Raw genomic sequence first — 24,406 nt, 5'->3', positions numbered from 1 at the left:
ACAATGACCGAGACTTTCAGTAATTCCTTGGCGTGACGTCTAGCCCTCTTACATCATAATGTGACGTCTTCAAATGTTGTGACGTCTTCAAATGTTAAAGTTTCTACCACAGACATACATACATACATTTCATACATACACATGCACGCACGCACAGACAGACAAAAGTTAGCATCGCATAGGCTACACTTACGTGAGCCAAAAAGCATGGGTAACATTATCATACCTTGTAAGGGGTAGCTTTTTGATAGTTTAGCATTAGAGTTTGATTCATTGGCTAGATTGTGACTGTGAGTGTATAACTACAGTGACCCCGCCAGCCCCCCCCTTTTTGACTCACATGCGAAGCAAAAGTGAGTCTATGTACTCACCCGAGTCGTCCGTCCGTCCGGACGTCCGTCCGGAAAACTTTAACGTTGGATATTTCTTGGACACTATTCAGTCTATCAGTACCAAATTTGGCAAGATGGTGTATGATGACAAGGCCCCAAAAAACATACATAGCATCTTGACCTTGCGTCAAGGTCGCAGGGGCCATAAATGTTGCCTAAAAAACAGCTATTTTTCACATTTTTCCCATTTTCTCTGAAGTTTTTGAGATTCAATACCTCACCTATATATGATATATAGGGCAAAGTAAGCCCCATCTTTTGATACCAGTTTGGTTTACCTTGCTTCAAGGTCAAGGTCACAGGAGCTCTTCAAAGTTGGATTGTATACATATTTTGAAGTGACCTTGACCCTGAACTATGGAAGATAACTGTTTCAAACTTAAAAATTATGTGGGGCACATGTTATGCTTTCATCATGAGACACATTTGGTCACATATGATCAAGGTCAAGGTCACTTTGACCCTTATGAAATGTGACCAAAATAAGGTAGTGAACCACTAAAAGTGACCATATCTCATGGTAGAAAGAGCCAATAAGCACCATTGTACTTCCTATGTCTTGAATTAACAGCTTTGTGTTGCATGACCTTGGATGACCTTGCCCTTGGGTCAAGGTCACATGTATTTTGGTAGGAAAAATGTGTAAAGCATGTGAGTCGTATGGGCTTTGCCCTTCTTGTTTTTTAAGGTGATGCGTGGCACTAAAATTAAACTTGGAGAATACATGGAATAACCTAGTTTTCTGGGTAGTTATTGAAGTGACTTATAAAAATGAATAAAAAAAATTGTGAAAATGAATGGCCACAGACTGCCATTGCTATGGAAACAGCCGCCATATTGGATTTCTAGGAAACAGTTTTACAGCGACATCATACATAAGAAATGCATTATATTTGACTCAAAGATACACAAGACTTTTATCTACAATCCTATTGAGCGATTTTTTGACAAAAGACTACGGTTGAATTTATGATAATTTTTGTAATAAGGATTAATGAACTTTTAACCGCATATTCAGTAATCCTTATTTCAAAAATTAATATAAATTCAACTGTAGTCTTTTGTCAAAGAATCGTTCTATATGATTCTAGATAAAAGTCTTGTGTATCTTTGTGCCAAATATTAAGCATTTCTGATGTATAATGTTGCTGTAAAACCGTTTCCTAGAAATCCAATATGGCGCTGTTTATGCCAGTTTCCATAGCGACGGCAATTTTATGTCCTTCGTTTTTGCAATTTTTTCATTTCTTTTTATAAGTCACTTCAATAACTACCCAGAAAACTAAGTTACTCCATGTATTTTCCAAGTTTTATTTTGGTCATTTGAGTGCCGCTCATTGCTTTGAGACTGTCAACAATCTGAGAAAATCAGGTCTTGAAAAATGGGGGTACATTTACATGGCTTAGGCCAACAACAAAAAAAGGTCTGTTTACGGTAACATAGGCCAAAAAAATAGGGTCAGTAGGTCGGGATTTTTTTGTTATTTTTTTCCAAAAAAACATATTTTTACGTTATTTTTATTTTTTTTCCCAAATGCCAAAAAAAAGTCTATGGTCGCGCGAAAAAAATAGGGTCGGTCGGGTTACCGTAAACAGACTATTTTTTGGGGGGGCCTTATGAACAAAAAGTGCAAACCGACAAGGTCTTAAAGGGAGGAAGTTTGAAATTGGGGGGGGGGGGGGGGGGGGGGCCTTAAAAGGGGGTTCCACTGTAGAAGAAAACAAAATAACAGTCTTGCTATGTGCAAATTCTTTTATCTGACATTACAAAAGTTGATTTAAACTTGAACGTATACTTTTGAATACAATAACTAAACATAATCCAGCATGTTTTATTCAGTATTTTGATTGACATCCGTGCAGATGCTGATCTTATTGAACAAGCCAGCGCCAGACCTGTTTACCCTTACGATTTTGGCGTAATTTATTACGATTTTCTGCAAAAAATACGCCATTCCGCTATCCGTGTCAAGACTACAATTTTCATTAAAAAGAAAAAAAGTTAAAAAAAAAATTTAACAAAATAAAAAATAATTTTTTTTTTATTAATTCAAATGTTTGGCATTGTTTTTTTTCAATGGTAAAATGGGGTGAAAAAGCACATGACTGACCAGAGATCATGTCTGTCTGATGAGACGCTGGAGAGCCTTCTAGTGGTGAAGTCTCGCCCTCACTCATGCGGCAAGCGCAAGTACAGTAGAGAAGCGCTTGACACACTGAAAAAGGCCTACAGCGAGCAAAAGAAAAAGAATCAGTGATGCATGTGCTTTTGATGTGATCTTCTTTGAAATTATGATGACTACAAAAACTGACTGATGTGTTTTGTTTGTGAATGATGGATATAGGTGCATGATTGCGTTTCGCAGACACAGTTGTCATGTGCGTTGTAATTGGCGACAAATGCTGGATGATTACTATTTTTGTGCCAGGATTACTATTTTTGGGGCTGAGCATTACTCCAAAACACTTATGGGGGTAAACAGGTCTGCAGCGCCCCTTTCTGACTTAGTTCAAATGACAAAATAAATTCCACAGATCATGTATACCTCTCCCTCTTAGTCTTATTACTACTAGTATAACTCCAACCCCCACCCCAAACCAGTCCCCCCCTCCCCCCGCTAGAATTTATCAGCTGATCATATCAGTAATAACATGCAGAGCATAACAGAATTTTTCACTTTTTTTTTCTTCAGGATGAACAGTTTTGCGGCTTCTCGGAGGATGAGGTGCGACTGTCTGGAAAGAAGCTGCGAGCAGCTGTGCGAGCAGAGCACAAACTGTATGGAGTCAAGCCAGGGCCCAGCAGGGTCATCGAAAAAGAACACCATCGTCACCGTGTCCCGTCAGCGACCAACCACAAGTCTTCTGACCACCACGGCACTCCTCCTTTTCACCTCACATCTCAAGGTCTGCCGGGGATCTTTGGAGCCCCGAGCAAGGAAGGAGGTATTCGGCCACTGTCCAGAAATGAGATTATACAGAAAGCCCTGGCAGCGAAAGAACTCTTGGCCTCCCTGAAGGCTAAGCACAAGCATGCGCTGCAGGGCCGTGTGGTGCACAACAAGGTGGGGCGTCCCAGGAAATATCCTTTGCCGCTGGAAGGGCCTGTGAAGAAAGTTGCTGACAGGAAATGGCAAGAAAAACCTGAGCAGGCCATACCACCAGATACTGCCACACAACTGAAGAGAAAGCTGGTTTCCAAGAGAGCAGAGAGAACTAGTCTGAGCCTGGACAAAACTGAAAGACTAGCCCACAGGCGGACAGCATCATTACCAGAAGAAAAGCTGTCTGCAAAATCTAAGTTAGCTGATAAGATCAAGTTAAAATGGCAAGGAGTGAAGAAGAAGGAAGAAACACAGACTGAAGTTAGACAAGTGAAACTGGCCAAAGAAAGGCCAAAGTCTGTTGCCAAGCAGCTACTCCAGAAGGCCAAGCAAGGAGGAAGTCGACCTTTGCCGAAGGACAAGGTCAAACATGGGAGTCAAGGTCAGTCTCCAGACCAGGCAACTCCTCACAAAAGAGTGGCACATACCTTTGTTTTGCCTCAGTTTTCTCGTTCCAAGCGCGCCATCATCCCAAACAAGCGCTTCATTGAGGATGATCCTATCCCTTCCGCTCTCTTGATAAAACGTCCACGGACAGACTTCAGCCCTCTTTTCCTGCCTCCCTCTCCTAGCAGCAAAACCAGCCAGGAAAAAGCGGCCTTACCCAGTGATCGAACACCTAGTAAGAAAACAGAGAAAGCTAAAACTCCTGTGCCAGCTTCGCCTTCTTCTGTCGCAAGCAGAAGAGCTGCAAAGCAATGCCCTGCTACCGGTTCCACTCCACAAAGCGCAAGCAGAAAGACAGCAAAGGCATCTGCAAAACAACTTTCTGGCGGTACCTCCAAGTCTTCACCAAAAGTGGAGGCTGACATCAGTTCAGAGCTGTCACAGGCTGAACCCAAAGGCGCAGTTGAGATGCCAGTGAGGGCAGAACAGCAGCGTCAGGTGGAAGTGTCCCCAGTGGTGGCCGTCACGCCTCACAAACCCACTCTGGCAGATGCTGGAGAAGAAAGCTGGGATTTGCTGATGACAGCCGACCCTGCACTTTCTCCCAACAGAAAGGGTCTTCTGGAGCGGCCACTGATCGTGGAAGGGAAGCGACAGCGTGTTCCAAGCCTCAAAGTCAGGATGATAAAGCGTCAGTTTCAGATGTCGGCCACCTCACCAGGAGCGGCCGGCGACATGCCCGCAGAAGGAGGGGAGGAACACACGCCCGATGGATCTAAGAAGGAGAAGTTCCACCTCTTCCCTAAAGCGCCCTCGACGGCCCCGAAGACGTTCAACCGAGCAGGTCCCATGAAGCTTCAGCGTCGCGACAAAGACGGCAAGGAGTCTATCCTGACTAAACGCAGCGGCCAAATCATGCTGAGAAAAGCCAAGCTGCAGCTAAATCGGACAGCACTTAACCGATCTAAGGCCGCTTTGGCCAGATCCCTGAAAGCTCAGCTGAAACGAGAGGCCAAGCAGAGGGGGAAGAAACCCCTGCCACAGCGTCATTCGCCGAGACCAAGAGTGACGAGCCCCTTGTCGATATCAGTACTTGGGTCGGGAGCGTCGCATCCATTTGATTCGCCAAACAGCCAGCCGTCACCTCTCGTTGCCAGTCTGTCGCCTGGGAGCCAGGTTGGATTTGGTGAGTTTTCAGTGTATGTGTTAAACGGGTAGTTTTAGTTGCTTCAGTAATGGTGTACATGATTTGAAAGCTTGTTGAAATATTTAGGACGTATGTGTGGGCCTGTAAGTTGATCGCTTTTGTTTGTAGGATTTGATTTTAGCAGTACTGTTCTGCAACAGACTTAGATTAAATCCTTTTTTGGGGGAACCTGTTTCAGTTTTTTTCTTTCTTTCTTTCTTTTACACTCCGAGCTGGCATTGGATTTGATAGTACCAGCAGTGGTTTGTAAGTGTTGAATAAGAATTATGCAGAACAACCAGTTTGCTGGCGAAGCTGGAAACCCTTGTCATAAACCAATGCTGAACGGTTGCTTGTTAGGCCAACAAAAAAAATAGGTCTGTTTACGGTAACCCGACCGACCCTAGTTTTTTCGCGCGACCCTAGACTTTTTTTTTGGCATTTGGGGGGGGAAAAAAAAATCTTGTTTTTTTGGCAAAATAACGTAAAAATATGATTTTTGGGGGAAAAAAAAAAAAATCCCGACCTACCGACCCTATTTTTTTGGCCTATGTTACCGTAAACAGACCTATTTTTTTTTTGGCCTTATTGCAGAATTGTACAAATGTTGATATCATTGCAGCATCACCCCCAAAGATCATCTCCTCGCTCTCACCAATATCACTACCCAGCAAGAAGGAACCAGGGGAGATGACTGCAGACAAACCCAAGGAGACGGCGAAAGAGAAATCAGAGTCAGGAGGTCCAAGGATCAAGCATGTGTGTCGCAGAGCTGCGGTGGTTTTACCCAAACCTCTCGCCACTTTCCCTGCACCCCCTGAACCCTCCATGTCAATGTCACCCACCCTGAGTGCTCTCCCTTCTCCCGAGAAAGAGAGGCTGCTGCAGAGTCAGGCTGCAAGTCGAGCTGAGGAAAAAGGTATAGACCTTTTTTTGTTAATTTAAATTCAAAGGCTCAGCTGAAGGTTTGTTTGTGTAAGTCAAAATCAGCAATTTAAAGTTGTTCTAAATCTAAACTCCAGCCTTTCACACTGTTAGTAATTTCAGTAAAAAAAACCACGTTGTTTTAGAGTCCCACATCTGAAGGTACGCTTAAAAATGAAAGTTTTGCAGACAGCTTTTTTTTCTTAATTCAGAGTGCTTTCTTCCCCTTGTTTAATCTTGTTATAGCATGCATGGTGGGGTAGCTGAAAGAAAGAAAACAAAAGATTCTGCAGTCTGCAGTGATTAACACTTTGAAAAAGCCATTGCAAACGAAACTGCATCACAGCTGTTGGTTCTCGTGTTTGGTGACAGAAGTTAGAGAATGGAAAAAGCATCACAGAAGTGAAGAACGTAACACAGACCTGGGGACCCATACGATTTCACCGTATTTTGTACGCTTGATTGTCTAAAATACTGTCAGTTTGGTCGGTGGAATACAAATACGATCAAAAAAAGTCCTAGACTACTTTTCTTTACAAGCGCATCTTGAAGCCAATCCAGTATTTTGGATGTTCCAATGCTGTGTGGAGTACCGGGTTTGGTAACATTTTTTCTTTTAAAGATTAGAACAGCTCAACTGTGCATTTTTATTTTGATCTCAGTCAATCAGCAAGGCTAATTGCTTCTTGGACTTCACCAGTGCCAAATGAATAAGCATGCCCTAAATTTAATACTCTTCTTTTTTTCAAGATTCTTCGGATGAGAGGCAGGCATCGCCCTCCAAGCGGAGTCAAGTGAGTCGACCAGCTGGGATGAAGAAAGCCAAGTCCAGGCTTGGAATCCTGAAACGCAAACGTAAAGGAAGGTGTCACGAATGTACCGGGTGCCTGGCCCCTAACTGTGGGAAATGCGTCTACTGTCTGTGAGTCAAAATTTGGTCCTGATTTAACGAAAAAGTGTGTGATTAACACGAGTGTAAACTTGCATATATTTTTTCATCAATTATAATTTACAAAAGAAGGCGTATGAGCAAGTAGTCGTGTTTGCTGATCAAGTCAGTAAGTGTTAGTGGATCTTCATAGTCCTTTGTACTGCAGGTCAGTGTGTTAGTTTTGTATGATTTCATTCATGAATTCATCAGGTTATCAGCTGTCTACTTTGTCTTTAACCACTTTCAGCAAGTGCAATCTGATAATTTTTGTGTAGCTTTTAATTTTAAGATTCCGGACTTCACCTGTATGTTCCTCCTATACATGTACTTTGCTCAGTTGTCAGCAGGTTGTTGTATTTGTTCATACATGTGTGTGTTTGAGTGCACTGTGTGTGTGTGTGTGTTTGAGTGCACTGTGTGTGTTTGTGTGTTTGAGTGCACTGTGTATGTGTGTGTTTGAGTGCACTGTGTGTGTGTGTGTGTTTGAGTGCACTGTGTGTGTGTGTGTGTGTGTGTTTGAGTGCACTGTGTGTGTGTGTGTGTGTGTGTGTGTGTGTGTGTGTGTGTGTGTGTGTTTGAGTGCACTGTGTGCGTGTGTGTGTGTGTGTGTGTGTTTGAGTGCACTGTGTGTGTGTGTGTGAGTGCACTGTGTGTGTGTGTGTGTGTGTGTGTGTGTGTGTGTGTGTGTTTGAGTGCACTGTGTGAGTGTGTGTGTGCGTGTGTGTGTGTGTGTGTGAATCAACTGATTCCTGAATTTGTTTTTTGTTGCTATACTTTGCAGGGACAGCAAGAAGTTTGGTGGAAAGAACATATTAAAGAAGGCCTGTTTGTAAGTATTATGACATTGAAGCAGTAGAGGTTTGCAACAGTCAACACATGTTTGCTTCTCTTGTATTTCAAGCAGAAAGTCAGGTCAGATGGTCTGTTTTTCTGTGTACAGTTTTGACCGAGCGTATTCAGTTTCCACTGTTTTGAGTTAGCCATGGGTTCCTTTCTTTCAAGGAATGGAAACAAATGTTGACAGGCTAGCTAAAACAAGACTAATTTAGCTGGGGGGAATGCATACTTCTGTTATGGTGGTGCATCAATCAATATGAATTATGAGGCGTATTCCGTGGGTACAGTTCTAAGCGCAGGGATTTTAATTTTTTAAAATTTTTTATATGCAATTTATATCGCGCACATATTCAAGGCGCATGGATTTATTTATGCCATGTGAGATGGATTTTTTTTTTTTTTACACAATACATTACGCATTCACATTGGCCAGCAGATCGCAGCCATTTCGGCGCATACCTTACTTTTCACAGCCTATCTTTCCAAGTCACACGGGTATTTTGGTGGACATTTTTATCTATGCCTATACAATTTTGCCAGGAAAGACCCTTTTGTTAATCGTGGGATCTTTAACGTGCACACCCCAATGTAGTGTACACCCCAATGTATTGAATGAACCTGCTCCTTGCTTGAGTTAAAGGCACTCTACTTCTCATGAAAGCATCTCAGATCTGGCCTGGCTTTTAGATAAGAACATGAACACATACGAAATGTGACCCTCCACCACGGAATGAGTCGCATGGCACCTTTGCATGATTTTCATATTTGTTCATTTTCTTAAAGAGTTTTTTTTATGCTCTATCCAGTGGTGAAAACCGTTTTAGAAAAGAGCAAAAACTGTTTGAGTTCTAAGCCTGTGACTAAGGTGACCCTCACACTGTTACCAGACACTCCCCGGACTTATATTAAGCCTAGCGCAGAACCGCGCGAGGTGACATGCGACTCATTTCGTGGTGGAGGGTCACAAATATCAATAGCCTGACTGCTTGCTGTAGCGAGTCGGGTTTTTGTGTGATGATATAATTATATAGTAGTTTAATATAAACAAAATTACCCCTGCCACTGTGCGCCTAGAGCACCCAGGCTGGTCAGTGTTGGTATGTGACCTAGTGGAAGGATGGTCTTATCCCATGTAACACCCAGGCTGTTCACTTTTGGTATGTGACCTAGTGGAAGGATGGTCTTATCCCATGTAACACCCAGGCTGTTCACTTTTGGTATGTGACCTAGTGGAAGGATGGTCTTATCCCATGTAACACCCAGGCTGTTCACTGTTGGTATGTGACCTAGTGGAAGGATGGTCTTATCCCATGTAACACCCAGGCTGTTCACTTTTGGTATGTGACCTAGTGGAAGGATGGTCTTATCCCATGTAACACCCAGACTGTTCACTGTTGGTATGTGACCTAGTGGAAGGATGGTCTTATCCCATGTAACACCCAGGCTGTTCACTTTTGGTATGTGACCTAGTGGAAGGATGGTCTTATCCCATGTAACACCCAGGCTGTTCACTTTTGGTATGTGACCTAGTGGAAGGATGGTCTTATCCCATGTAACACCCAGGCTGTTCACTTTTGGTATGTGACCTAGTGGAAGGATGGTCTTATCCCATGTAACACCCAGGCTGTTCACTTTTGGTATGTGACCTAGTGGAAGGATGGTCTTATCCCATGTAACACCCAGGCTGTTCACTTTTGGTATGTGACCTAGTGGAAGGATGGTCTTATCCCATGTAACACCCAGGCTGTTCACTTTTGGTATGTGACCTAGTGGAAGGATGGTCTTATCCCATGTAACACCCAGGCTGTTCACTTTTGGTATGTGACCTAGTGGAAGGATGGTCTTATCCCATGTAACACCCAGGCTGTTCACTTTTGGTATGTGACCTAGTGGAAGGATGGTCTTATCCCATGTAACACCCAGGCTGTTCACTTTTGGTATGTGACCTAGTGGAAGGATGGTCTTATCCCATGTAACACCCAGGCTGTTCACTTTTGGTATGTGACCAAGTGGAGGGATGGTCTTATCCCCTGTAACACCCATGCTGTTCACTTTTGGTATGTGACCAAGTGGAGGGATGGTCTTATCCCATGTAACACCCAGGCTGTTCACTTTTGGTATGTGACCAAGTGGAGGGATGGTCTTATCCCCTGTAACACCCAGGCTGTTCACTTTTGGTATGTGACCTAGTGGAAGGATGGTCTTATCCCATGTAACACCCAGGCTGTTCACTTTTGGTATGTGACCTAGTGGAAGGATGGTCTTATCCCATGTAACACCCAGGCTGTTCACTTTTGGTATGTGACCTAGTGGAAGGATGGTCTTATCCCATGTAACACCCAGGCTGTTCACTTTTGGTATGTGACCTAGTGGAAGGATGGTCTTATCCCATGTAACACCCAGGCTGTTCACTTTTGGTATGTGACCTAGTGGAAGGATGGTCTTATCCCATGTAACACCCATGCTGTTCACTTTTGGTATGTGACCAAGTGGAGGGATGGTCTTATCCCATGTAACACCCAGGCTGTTCACTTTTGGTATGTGACCAAGTGGAGGGATGGTCTTATCCCCTGTAACACCCAGGCTGTTCACTTTTGGTATGTGACCTAGTGGAAGGATGGTCTTATCCCATGTAACACCCAGGCTGTTCACTTTTGGTATGTGACCTAGTGGAAGGATGGTCTTATCCCATGTAACACCCAGGCTGTTCACTTTTGGTATGTGACCTAGTGGAAGGATGGTCTTATCCCATGTAACACCCAGGCTGTTCACTGTTGGTATGTGACCTAGTGGAAGGATGGTCTTATCCCATGTAACACCCAGGCTGTTCACTGTTGGTATGTGACCAAGTGGAAGGATGGTCTTATCCCATGTTGTTGATTTGTGGTATGTGACCAAGTGGAAGGATGGTCTTATCCCATGTAAAAGCCTGGCCAGCTCTGAGATGCTGAGTTGAAATGTTTACAAGGAAAGGAGTGTGACTGACTATTAGGGTTTAACGTCCTCTTAGACCAACAGGTATTGGTAATACGCTGAAGATATGGTGAGATACTTTGATTCGAACAAGCCCGCTGTGGCTGTCTTCTTCGACACACCAGCATTGGGTTTGTCTCGTCAAAGTATCGAAATACAATCATGATAATCAGAGACGAGAGATGATGCATGCGTGTCTTCGTGTTTTCCAAGCCCTGAGACTTTCGCTGTGAACGTGGGATCTTTTTCGTGCGCATGTGTGCACACGGGGGTATTCGGACACCGAAGAGAGTCTGCACAAAGTTGACTCTGAGAAATAAATATCTCGCCGAATATGGGGATCGAACCCACGCTAATAGCGACCAACTGGCTACAAAGCCAGCGCGCTACCAACTGAGCTACTTCCCCGCCCCGAAAGGAGTGTGCCTGTAAATGTAACTTGTGAAGAAATTAAATGTATTTGACAACATCTTTACGAGACGAGGCATAAAACATTTTACACACTCAGTGGAAGGAATGTGCAAACAAATTTATCTTGTACAGAACTTTTATGCATTTGGCAGCATCTGTACAATTTGGCTCCAAATTAAACTTTGACTTTCATTTTTCTGGCAGGAATCGAACGTGCCAGCGCCCCATCTACACCAAGCGAGCCACCGAAGCTTTCATCAACCCCAAGGGCAAGGGAGGGGAGGGGGACGAGGTGGACTCCTCACAAGTCCGCCAGGGCCCCTCCCGCCTCGCCCGCCCCTCGGCCAGCTACTTCACCGCCATGAGCTCTCAAGGCCAAGGGGAGGGAACTCAGGACGAAGAGGAGGGGCCAAGGGAAGAGAAGTCGGAAGCCCCACCCCAAGAGCGTCCGCGGCAGAGGGCCGCAAGAGGGCCGCATGAGGAGGAAGGAGAGGGTGGGGGGATGAACGAGGGAGGGCTGGAGATTATGTCCGCTGTCCGGATGCCCAGGCACGTTCTGACCAACCATGCGCGTCGATTGCTGAAGCGTAAAGAGAAGGTGAGAGGATATGGTTGTGTTGAGTTTATGGTTATTCTGTTGGATATTGCTTGTTGTGGTAGTCGGACCTGGGAACCCATATGATTTCGCCGTATTTTGTACGCTTGATTGTCCAGAATACGAGCAGTACGGTCAGTGGGGACAAAGTACGACCAGAATATCCTAGACTGCTTTTGTTCACAAGCGCATTTCAAAGCCGATCCAGTATTTTGACACATGATTACAGTTTTTGTCAGTAAACATTGAAAGAAGCATTTGTTTTAAATGTATTTGTAAACTTAATTAACGGTGCGACGGATGCGTGTGAAACATGTTTGAATCATGGAGTACGTTCATTTTTCTGAAAATACAGCAAGTTTGCTTGAAAATACTACAAGTGCAAAACAGGGGCTCCCAGGTTTGGAAAGTTGTCCTTTTTTGACTCACATGCGAAGCAAAAGTGAGTCTATGTACTCACCCGAGTCGTCCGTCCGGAAAACTTTAACGTTGGATATTTCTTGGACACTATTCAGTCTATCAGTACCAAATTTGGCAAGATGGTGTATGATGACAAGGCCCCAAAAAACATACATAGCATCTTGACCTTGCTTCAAGGTCAAGGTCGCAGGGGCCATAAATGTTGCCTAAAAAACAGCTATTTTTCCCATTTTCTCTGAAGTTTTTGAGATTCAATACCTCACCTATATATGATATATAGGGCAAAGTAAGCCCCATCTTTTGATACCAGTTTGGTTTACCTTGCTTCAAGGTCAAGGTCACAGGAGCTCTTCAAAGTTGGATTGTATACATATTTTGAAGTGACCTTGACCCTGAACTATGGAAGATAACTGTTTCAAACTTAAAAATTATGTGGGGCACATGTTATGCTTTCATCATGAGACACATTTGGTCACTTTGACCCTTATGAAATGTGACCAAAATAAGGTAGTGAACCACTAAAAGTGACCATATCTCATGGTAGAAAGAGCCAATAAGCACCATTGTACTTCCTATGTCTTGAATTAACAGCTTTGTGTTGCATGACCTTGGATGACCTTGACCTTGGGTCAAGGTCACATGTATTTTGGTAGGAAAAATGTGTAAAGCATGTGAGTCGTATGGGCTTTGCCCTTCTTGTTGTAGGGTATGATTTAGCGAAAGAGTGTGATTGGACAGTAAGAAAGAGTTGGAAGAGAGAGAGAGGGCAGTTTGTTTGTTTGTTCGTTCATGGGCTGAAACTCCCACGGCTTTTACGTGTATGACCGTTTTTACCCCGCCATTTAGGCAGCCATACGCCGCTTTCGGAGGAAGCATGCTGGGTATTTTCGTGTTTCTATAACCCACCGAACTCTGACATGGATTACAGGATATTTTTCGTGCGCACTTGGTCTTGTGCTTGCGTGTACACACGGGGGTGTTCGGACACCGAGGAGAGTCTGCACACAAAGTTGACTCTGAGAAATAAATCTCTCGCCGAACGTGGGGACGAACTCACGCTGACAGCGGCCAACTGGATACAAATCCAGCACGCTACCGACTGAGCTACATCCCCGCCCCAGAGAGAGGGCAGTGATACATGTAACAGCATTGATGACAAAGATGAAAGTGTTTCATTAATTTTGCGTACTTGGTTTGCATAGAAACTCTTGAGAGTCGGATTGCTTTTAAAGTCTTGCTGTATTTGTGTTTTTATTCATTTTCTCTGTTTTGAAATCTGTTTCACATTGTCAGTTTTGTTGCTTTTAACAACTGTCTTTTCTCTTTGCTCAATATATTTGAATCCAATTTATTTCCTGCTTCGTTGTGTTAACATTTGTGATTTAAATTTGCCTATTTTTGTGTGTGCACATTTCAAGCTCATGAGATTTGTTCATGCTTATTGATTGTGTGATTGCAGGCGGGGCTGAGAGTGCGACTGCCGACGGTGGTCCCCCAACCACAGCCACTGGCCGCCCTCTCCACCTTCTGGTCTCTACCCCCCAACACCCGCAGCATCGTCAACACACAGCTCAAGGTGATAAATCGATTTTGAACATTCCTCTTTGAAGCCTGACTGCTTGCTGTGTTGGGTTGAAATTTTCTTCAGAATTAATTTCTTAAAAAGCCACTAGTGGCCTTTACGTTATTGATTCATCAAACAAATTCTTACTGTGCATAGAGAACAGCCAGGCTGTTCATTTTTGGCATGTGATCAAGTGGTTGGGGTACTGTAACTTGGCGTGTGTGTTCATTTTGGGATAGACAAATATCTTATTTCTGAAAACTTGTACTGATTAAGCTCCCTTTGCAGTTTTATATGATGATTTTTTCATATTCAGTAGCATGCACATTTTTCTAATTTCTGCTTTAAAAATAAATCAAATGAATTTATCACAGTTTTAGTGTGCATGTCGTGATCTGTTCTTGCTCGGGTATTTATTTAAGAAGCTGATTGTAGAGTGTTCTCTTCATACCCATTTGGATTGGATTGGATTGGATTGGATTGGATTGGATTGGATTGGATTGGATTGGATTGGATAAGATTTACAGTCCAGTGAGGTTACCCTCATGGAAATTCGGGCTGCTTTCTCCCCGGGGAAAGCGAGCTGCCATACATACGGCGCTACCCATATTTTTTTTTTCCTGCATGCGTGTATTCATGTTTCCTGAGACTTAATGCCGTGTGAGATGGAATTTTACCATAAAAATAAAAATTGAAACTGCTTCAAAGCTATAACCCCTAAAACAAACTGTAACAAAAGGTAATAATTTGTACTTTCTCTGACACAGGAAAACCTCGACATTGACTTTGCATGGGGTCGAGGACTGTCGCTGACCTTAGCCGGACCGACATGTATACGTGCCGTCTGCTTTCTCTGCGGCTCTGCTGGAAGGCAGAAGGTAGGAACAAAAGGGATTTTGAATTTGCACCTAAAGTGTAGGAGACTTGTGAAAAAGCATTATGTCCCGCGATGTTGTTTTGTTCAGTATTTAATATGTAAGTGTACTTATATGTTCAAAACCACATACTCCAAAATGAGCCCTATAAAATTATGTACATCTGAAAGAAAGTGAGATGTTTCAGGACTTTTAATATAAATGCAAGAAGGACAAAGAGATGTGAATGTTACTGGGAAAAAAGGTTAGGGTGAAAGGGAGGGGAGAGAACCCTGGTATTTTGTGTTTCGTCTTGCAGCAGGCACATACACGAGGTATTCTCTCCACCTTTGCATAATCACTTCAACTAGGATAAAATTTACATGCTGTGAACCTCAACACTGTGGTTGTGGGTTAACAAATTTGTAATTCCCAGATAGTTACCAGTTTGTAGTTCCCAGCTTCTACATTAAGACAGGTGACAGTGATTTGCTTCCCACTAAGGGGTTCCCAGTGATTGGAGTTCCTTGTTCTAATTGCTGGTCTGTTTGCAGCTGCTGTACTGCAGCATTTGCTGCGAGCCGTTCCACTGGTACTGCCTGGACGAGGAAGATCGGCCCCTGGAGGGTGTGGCTGAGAACTGGTGCTGTCGTCGCTGTCAGTTCTGTCACGTCTGTGGCCTGCAGACTGGTCTTCTGCAATGTGACCGCTGTCAGGTCAGCCACTAACACCTTATCAATTACAATGGAACCCAGGGCGGGGATGTAGCTCCGTCGGTAGCGCGCTGGATTTGTATCCAGTTGGCCGCTGTCAGCGTGAGTTCGTCCCCACGTTCGGCGAGAGATTTATTTCTCAGAGTCAACTTTGTGTGCAGACTCTCCTCGGTGTCCGAACACCCCCGTGTGTACACGCAAGCACAAGATCAAGTGCGCACGAAAAAGATCCTGTAATCCATGTCAGAGTTCGGTGGGTTATAGAAACACGAAAATACCCAGCATGCTTCCTCCGAAAGCGGCGTATGGCTGCCTAAATGGCGGGGTAAAAACGGTCATACACGTAAAAGCCGTGGGAGTTTCAGCCCATGAACGAACAAACAAACAAACAATGGAACCACCGATTTAACAATCCCTTCTTTCTCAGACCCCGCTTTCTTAGATATTTTGTTCATAAGTCGGTAAAGTTCCCCCCGCGGGTTAGGGGGAAGAATTTACCTCCGTGACACGTGCATCCAGAAAATAAAAACAAATATAAAAATAACACACAAAAAACGTTTGCACAACAAACTACCATGCTTCGTCAAGCACACATGCACCACGCAAAATAATACGTAATAACATACATGGACGACACCAACACTAGCACACACAAAAACCGGCCGTGACCAACGGCAGGCACACTAAAGAATGACGACTTTGATATCCTGAAAGTAATCGATGGCATCTTTTTTGTTCCTTTTTTTGGAAGGATGATGATAATGCCTTACTGTGTGTTTAAATCTAACGACTATGTATTGAATCCTTGTGCAGGACACGTACCACCCAGAGTGTTTAGGCCCTGCGTACCCCAAGCAGCCGTCGCGACGCAACGTGTGGGTGTGTACCAAGTGCGTCAAGTGCAAGTCGTGTGGCGCCACCACGCCGGGCAGTGGACACAACGCCACCTGGACCTACGACTTTTCCCTCTGCTTTGAGTGTGGCAAACTCATGGATAAGGGTACGTAGTCATGTAGTTGTTGCAGTCCAACCTGTCTGTAGCCACCACCCAAGGGAATGACCAACAATGGTGGTTATTGAAAGGTAGTCGCTATGGAGAGGTAAATTTTATGGAAGAAAAAGTCGTTTGGGATCCTTCGGAGTGGTTGTTTTGAGCAGGTGGTTGCTTTACGAGAGGTGGTCGCAAGGTCAGGTTTGACTGCATCAGGTTGAGAGCGGTTGGTGATTGTTACCAGGCAGTGTTTTGGTTTTAACTTTAATTAGAAGTGAACTACAGGCAAAAATAAACGTTGAATGCTTGAAAGATAAACAGAGCCAGGGGAAAAAATTAGAGCTGAAAGACCTAAATGTTTAGATGGCAGTGTATGGAGGAAATGAAGTTTCGACTTTGAATCCACCAGTAAAAGCTTGATACGGGCTTTGCGAAGAAAATATGTAATGGTAGCGTCCATTCCTGTCAGTGTTTACTGTTTCATATGTGCAGGCAACTTTTGCCCTCTGTGTCGCAAGTGCTACGCCGATGACGACTGGGAATCCAAGATGGTGCAGTGCTCCATGTGTGAGAGCTGGGTTCACGCACGCTGCGAGGGGCTCAACGGTTTGTTAATATATACAACATTTATTTTTCTCTGCCTTTCTTGTGTTTTCTGCCACAGCCTCTTTCATCAATTCAATCACTTCACTCTTGTTGAATCACACCCTTTTTGGCTCACGAAGTGTAGCCTATGCGATCGTAACTTTTGTCTGTCTGTGCGTGCGTGCGTGCGTATGTGCGTGCGTGTGTATGTCTGTGGTAGAAACTCCAACATTTGAAGACGTCACATTACATTGACGTCACATTATGACGTAAGAGGGTTAGACGTCACGCGAAGGAAGTACTGAAAGTCTCGGTCATTATTATTTTGAGCGGGCCGAGACTAGTACATGCAGACAGACAGATCTAGATCTAGTGTCTCGCTTTCTTGCACAGTTTCACCTATGCTCTTTCTGTGTGTGTGTGTGTGTGTGTGTGTGTGTGTGTGTGTGTGTGTGTGTGTGTGTGTATGTGTGACGGAGTGATTGAGTTTGTGTTACTGTTTGTCGATTTCTTACGTGAGCCTTGATGGCTTCGCCTCTTGTTGCTTGTTGTAACTGTAAGAAAGAACTGTCTGAAACGCATGTTGATTTGAGTTGTGTTTACTCATCTTGATTTTGTTGTTAAAGATAAAATTCATCAACTGTGGCCTCCTTGATACCGTTTACTATAAAATATATTTCCGTCATTTTGTTATGTTTTGATTTATTGTACTTGTCATGTATGTTTTTGAGAAAAAAAACTCTTGCCTGCAGCTGAAATAAAATTATTGTGCGTGTCAAAATGAAATTGCACAAAATGAATCATGACTATTTTTTTACCTGAAGACAACAACAAAAACACCTAACTGGCTGGATTCTCAAAACGAATTGTAATGTGTGTCTGATAAGCTGTCTTGTTTCCATGTCGACAGATGAGATGTACCAGCTGTTTTCCTACCTGCCGGAAGACATACAGTACAGGTGTCGCATGTGCTCGCCCACTGACCCCCCTGAGTGGCAGACCATTCTGCACGAAGAACTGTTCAGAGGCTTGCAGAGTGTGATCACTGGGATCACCGCCTTCAAGTGTTCTTCACATCTACTGGTCATTGATGAGGCGGTGAGTTTGGGCTGCCTCTGTGAGAATGATGATTGTATTCGGGGGTTTATAGGTTTCGCTCTGGGTTTTTGGCTCACGTAAGTGTAGCCTATGCGAAGCTAACTTTTGTCTGTGCGTGCGTGCGTGCGTGTGTGTGTATGTATGTATGTATGTCTGTGGTAGAAACTTTAACATTTGAAGACGTCACAACATTTGAAGACGTCACATTATGACGTAAGAGGGTTAGACGTCACGCAAAGGAATTACTGAAAGTCTCGGTCATTGTTAGTTTTGAGCGGGCAGAGACTAGTTTTTTCTTCGAAATCGGCCATTCAGATCTAGATCTAGTGTCTCGCTTTCTTGCACAGTGTCACCTATGCCGCTTACTGTGTGTGTGTATGCAGGGCCGGATCTGGGGGGGGGGGGGGGGGGGGTTCCTGGGGTTCCGGAACCCCCCCCCCCTCCTGGCCATCCAATGTACCTCTCAGAGAAAAAAAAATGTGGACTTTGGACCCCTGCCTTCAGTTGGACCCCCCCCCCCCCCCCCCCCCCCCCCCTCAAACGAACTTGGTCCGGCCCTGGTATGTGTGACGAAGTGATTGAGTTTGTGTTACTGTTTGTCGATTTCTTACGTGAGCCTTGAAGGCTTCGCCTCTTGTTATATTTGTCTGTCCTCCTGTCTGCACTTAGATCTCTGATGTTTATGGGTTGATTGAGCAGCTAGTTAGAGTGGGCTACATCTACTGGTCATTGATGAGGTGATGAGTTTTGGCTGCTTCTGTGACAAAGATCATTGTTTTGTCAGTGGACTCGGCTGACTGCTTTCAAGTGTCCTAGTGTATGTACCGTATTTGACGGATTACAAGACACACCGTTTTATAAGCCGCACCCCCGACTTTTAAAAAAAAAATTGGGACGAGCCACGTATAGGCCGCGTCACTATATCAGCCGCCGTCGAAAAAAATATAATCAGATCGTGTCAATCAATTAAAACAACCAGGCAAACGAAAGTACGGTATTTGGCGAAATCGGCTTGGAGAATAAACAAGTGAAACAAAGAAGAAAAGTGAAAAAGTTTGAAGAAAAATATCACACACACACAATTTGTAACCAACACACACATGTAGTCCCGCCCGGAATAAGCCTTTTTTGGATGATTTACGACTTTTGCGCACATTTCGAGCAGACGAAAACACAACATGGCGGCTCTCGCTCCTCCAAATATCGCGAGATACAAAAAAAAAAAAAAATCTCGCGCACGCGAGATCCTGATACATCCGGTGTTTCTCTGTACACTATCTTGTCACGACGACTTGTTGACAAACGAAGATTCGCGAAAGAAAGAGAAAAGCGCCGAGTCTTGAGTAGAGAGCTAATAAAGTACCGGTAATCGCTAATCGAGCGAAATGAAAATCCGCGGCGACTTCCATTAGGTGAATGCTATTCAAGTTTAGGTAACGTTTTAGCTGCATCTTTTTATAAGCCGCAATGCGTTGTTTTGTTTTTTTAAGGTCGCGGCTTGTAGTCCGTCAAATACGGTAAACTCTTTCTTCTGTGCTCTCTGCGTGACTGCTTTTTTTGGTACTGTTTGCCTCAGCCTCTTTCTCTGCCTCTTTCTCTGCCTCTGTCGGTTCACCGCACCATTCTCTGTGTCCCATTACATCTACATTTGACACAGTATTTCTCGTATTTCAGAAAGTGAAAGAGAGACTTCAAAGAGCTCTGCAGAGGAAGAAACCGCAGCTAGCCATTTGCAGCGGGGAGTCGGTCAGGACCAGTCCCCCTGAGGCGGTCAGATCAAGTCTTCGTGTCAAGAAGCACACTCCCTCAAACACAACAGACACAGCTGACTCACAAACCAACGCTCAGGGCCAGTCACACGAGGATGACCTTGAAGACCACAAGGATGACCTTGCTACCCTGACGGAAAAATCGGACGACTGTGTAGTGGATGTGATGGCAGTTTCACACAGTGATAAGGACTCTCGTGCAAAATCTGACAATGACTCAAGACCTACAAGGTCAAATTTTAACCTTGGTGGCTCTCAAGTCAAGGCCGCAAGAATGTCAGAGGAGGGCATTTTTGAAAGAGTTGCTCGGAGTTGTGAATACTTGTCAGAGGAGGGAAAGCCAATGTGTGGAGAAGAGAAAGAAGGGAAGGAAGTGTGTTCACAGGAGGAGGGAATGGAAAGCCCTGCCAAGTGCGAGAACAAAACAACGGAAGACAAGTGCTTGGTTGCAAAGCCGCTCTCAGATGCAGCAGGAAAATGTAGTGATTCATCTTTGTCTCCAACAGACTCTTCTCATGTGTCATCCACCATGCCCTCCACAGAGGCCTCCTCTGTGACAGCAGTAGCAGCATCTGAAGCACCACAGACAACAGCAGCGACCACAACATCATCAAACACAGCAACAGCTACCGAGGCAGCAACCACCTTAACAGGCAGCAGTAGCACTGAGGAACAGGCAAGCAACATGTCTGACGTCGCAACAAACAAAACTCCAGCCAGCATTTCACGCAATCTGTTTGAAACTTTCCTGGCAGTGTCAGGAACAGATGAGGACGAGACTGCCAGGGATTGTTCAGGTGAAGCGGGTCGTGAGCAGAAAGGGTGCTCTGGAGATAGCAGTGAACAGGTTTCAGGGAAGTCAAACATGGAGGAGTCGGACAGTGCGAAAGATTCTGCTTCTAATGCAGAAGCAGAGCCGTGTGCAGTTCCTGGCACTTCCAAAAGCTCAGATTCTTCTCAGGGTTGTGACAATGCGACTGTATTAGGTTCGACAGTACCAGAACACTCCAGCACTCCCAGCAGCAACGCAGAAAATAGCGCTCCCAGCAGAGCTCCTGTTTCACCCTCAATTAGTCCATCAGCGAAAAAAACTGACGACACTGCTGTCACTAACAGCATCCCTACTACGGACACTGCCTCATCGAGAGCCAGCTTAGAGAGTAGCTCTGACGGGAGTGCTGTAGCAAGAACAAGCAGTACTCCTAGGAGCGCAGAGAGGAGTGTTGTGAGGCATGTGAGTGTTGTAGAGCCTGAGCAGTCCAAGGCTGTGGTGCCTCACAACGACCGCCAGTACCCACGTGATTTCAACACCATCCGCCGAAAACTGGAGGCTGGGAAGTACACCACAGTGGTGAGTTGTCATCATTAACCCCCCAAAAAAGAGGGAAAAAAGTCAATTGTAGAAAGGATTAAAATTGTGGTTTAGGTAACAAGGCCAAAATAATTACCTTAGGTAGGTAGACAAACTATATTGGGTTTTTTTTTTAGTTTTTTTTTTACATTTAGTCAAGTTTTGACTAAATGTTTTAACATAGAGGGGGAATCGAGACGAGGGTCGTGGTGTATGTGTCTGTGTCTGTGTCTGTCTGTGTCTGTCTGTGCGTGTGTGTGTGTAGAGCGATTCAGAGTAAACTACTGGACCGATCTTTATGAAATTTTACATGAGATTGAGAGTTCCTGGGTATGATATCCCCCGACGTTTTTTTCTTTTTTTCGATAAATGTCTTTGATGACGTCATATCCGGCTTTTTGTAAAAGTTGAGGCGGCACTCTCACACCCTCAATTTTCAATCAAATTGATTGACATTTTGGCCAAGCAATCTTCGACGAAGGCCGGACTTCGGTATTGCATTTCAGCATGGAGGCTTTCAAATTAGTTAATGACTTTGGTCATTAAAAATCTGAAAATTGTAATTAAAATTATTTTTTATAAAATGATCCAAAATTACTTTTATTTTATTCTTCATCATGTTCTGATTCCAAAAACATATAGATATGTTATATTTGGATTAAAAACAAGCTCTGAAAATTAAAAATATAAAAATATTAAAAACTATTTCATCTTATTCCTTGTCGGTTCCTGATTCCAAAAATATATAGATATGATATGTTTGGATTAAAAACACGCTCAGAAAGTTAAAACGAAGAGAGGTAAAGTAAAGCGTGCTATGAAGCACAGCGCAACCGTTACCGCGCCAAACAGGCTCGTCACTTTCACTGCCTTTTGCACTAGCGGCGGACTACGTTCAGTTTCATTCTGTGAGTTCCCCAGCTTGACTAAATGTAGTAATTTTGCCTTACGCGACTTGTTTTTATCTCCAGAATACGCAAATGGGTTTCCTCCCTGGGTTTCCCTTTGGCAAAAAAGAAAAATATGTCCGTTTCCGGTAACCCGACCGACCCTATTTTTAAGCGCAGACCCTAACGTTTTTTTTCGCTTTTCGCACACACACACACACACAAAAATACAAAAAAAAACCGATCGCGAGTGACAGGAAATATAATAAATTGGTCAATGGGATTTCATAATTGGGAGAAGAAAGAAAAAAAAAACGTAAAAAGACAGGAAAAATTTTTTTTTAAACCCGACCGACCGACCGACCGTATTTTTTTCGGCGATGTTACCGAAAACAGACATATTTTTCTTTTTGGCCTGACGTTCAAGTGTACACACCAAGTCCATTTTTTTCTTCTGTCGTTCTTTTCTCTTCTATCGTACATTTCTCTCTGGCTTTCTTGTTTTATTTTTATTTGGCAGTGTGAAAAAGTCAAAGGGTCTGCATGATGAAATAATGTTGGTTGGGCTACCATAACCAGATATTTTGGTTGGAATTTAGGATCTCACAGAGTGATGCAAAGCTTTCAGGATGTGGGAGTTGGAGCAGCGTATTGGTTTCTCCCAAGTTACGCAGGCAGCGGATTGATATTGACGATGAGTGTTTTATCCTGTCCTTGCTGTAACAGGAGGCTTTCAATGAGGACGTGGTTCACATCATCCAGACAGCGCTGACAGATGACGAGAAGTTCCCCACACGCAGGAAACAGAGCAACTCGGTCAAGACCATCTTTATCAAGGTACAGTGAAACCCTCCTTTAAAGATCTACACAATCTAAGAAAACAAGAAATTCCTCCGAGGTAGGAAAAACACCCCCGTCAAAGGGAAATAACCTTCTCAGTTGGTGGCAGTGACTGAGTGAGAATGGTTATTTCCCTTTGACCATTAAGATGTCCCTCTATAAGTCCTTGTATAATTTTAATCCACCAATAACTCCCTAACCGTGTGTTTGACTGGTCCCAATTTTTGTAAGGACCGTCTCAGGAATGTATAGAACCTGTTCACCAAGTTTGGTGACGATCGGTCCGTTCATTCTTGAGATCTATATGCGAACACAAACAAACAAACAAACACATGGACCGAATCCAATAACTCCCTAACCGTGTGTTTGACTGGTCCCAATTTTTGTAAGGACCGTCTCAGGAATGTATAGAACCTGTTCACCAAGTTTGGTGACGATCGGTCCGTTCATTCTTGAGATCTATATGCGAACACAAACAAACAAACACATGGACCGAATCCTATACACACCCCTATACCGGGGGTGTAATGAGGTTTTGAAAATGAAATAGAGGGGTCTAAATGTGTACATAAGCTGTGAACAAAAAACCTATGAAAGCAAGGTCTTAAAATGGGGGTGGGGGGGGGGGGGGGGGTAGGGTAGGGTAGGGGTCTTATATTGGGATATCTTAATAGTTTGTGTGTGTGAGGGGAAACTGTATGTGTGAGCATATTCAGCAACAGAACCCCTCCATGTCACCCGAATTCTTTTTACAGTCCTGTTCATGGTTTTGGAATATCGTTCTGTTTAACCTCTGTTTTCATTTCAATTGATTTACTTAATTCTCTTATAATATTATTATGAATGGAAGTTATCGGTCCATGATTTTTGTGTTTGTGTTTAAAAAAAAAAGAAAAGATTTTTGCCGGCAAATGAGTAATAATAGCCCTTTTCTGTGCAGATTTAAAATGTAGTTTTACTTTTAGACACTAATACAAATTGTTTTGTTGATATTTTGATGAATTTCATAACCAAATGTTATCGGTGTGCAGCAAATGGAGCGTGTGTTTCCCTGGTTCAAAGTGAAAGCCTGTCACCTATGGCAACACAACCGTTCCCTGCCGCAGTGAGTACACATGAAAATACAAGAATTCCTGGAATAACTCCAGTTTGATTTATATTTGCTGTGGAAAACTTGTGCCCCTTTGAATAAAGCAAAGAATCGCTGCTATGTGGACTCAAGCAATCAATAGTCCCAGTAATTATTGAGCTCCGATGAGCTTATTTTCAAAGAAAAGGACACTGCATAAAATGCACATATCGGAGCTTGTGATTTAGTGTGACGCGATGATCACATGAGTCTATCAGCAACCATTATTTGCCTGATTGTTTTGAAGGAGCATAACTTTGTCATAGCTGATAAAAAAGCTAAGAAGGTTATTTCCGTAAATTGTATATTACCAACCTCTGTCTGTTGATGAGAGTGTGTGTGTATTTTCTGAATCTGTCATTTTCAGTGTTTTTCATGTGGCACGAGAGACTGTTTGGTTTGTCACCAGCTGTGGTTTTGTTGCAGTGACAACAATAATAGAAATTGCTATTTTTATTTTAACCA

General features: G+C 43.7%; 1 protein-coding gene across 1 annotated transcript in view; it reads left to right on the top strand.

Moving 5' to 3' along the window:
- Positions 1–3,097: 3,097 nt before the first annotated feature.
- LOC138974492 (platelet binding protein GspB-like) overlaps positions 3,098–24,406 on the top strand; it is a 53,141-nt gene continuing 31,832 nt past the window's right edge. Inside the window, exons 1-15 of the mRNA XM_070347209.1 lie at positions 3,098–5,069; positions 5,692–5,988; positions 6,744–6,915; positions 7,706–7,753; positions 11,350–11,743; positions 13,620–13,736; positions 14,492–14,602; positions 15,133–15,294; positions 16,105–16,291; positions 16,775–16,888; positions 17,778–18,042; positions 19,456–19,465; positions 19,640–21,085; positions 22,699–22,809; positions 23,844–23,917. Coding sequence (XP_070203310.1) covers positions 4,352–5,069; positions 5,692–5,988; positions 6,744–6,915; positions 7,706–7,753; positions 11,350–11,743; positions 13,620–13,736; positions 14,492–14,602; positions 15,133–15,294; positions 16,105–16,291; positions 16,775–16,888; positions 17,778–18,042; positions 19,456–19,465; positions 19,640–21,085; positions 22,699–22,809; positions 23,844–23,917 — 4,226 coding nt within the window. The 5' untranslated portion in view covers positions 3,098–4,351. The remainder of the gene's footprint in view (positions 5,070–5,691; positions 5,989–6,743; positions 6,916–7,705; positions 7,754–11,349; positions 11,744–13,619; positions 13,737–14,491; positions 14,603–15,132; positions 15,295–16,104; positions 16,292–16,774; positions 16,889–17,777; positions 18,043–19,455; positions 19,466–19,639; positions 21,086–22,698; positions 22,810–23,843; positions 23,918–24,406) is intronic.

Source organism: Littorina saxatilis, linkage group LG8 (assembly GCF_037325665.1).
Source record: "Littorina saxatilis isolate snail1 linkage group LG8, US_GU_Lsax_2.0, whole genome shotgun sequence".
In the NCBI taxonomy this organism is placed as follows: Eukaryota; Metazoa; Mollusca; class Gastropoda; order Littorinimorpha; family Littorinidae; genus Littorina; species Littorina saxatilis.
Note: the sequence above shows the minus strand (reverse complement) of the source record. Positions and strands in the feature narration are given on the sequence as shown.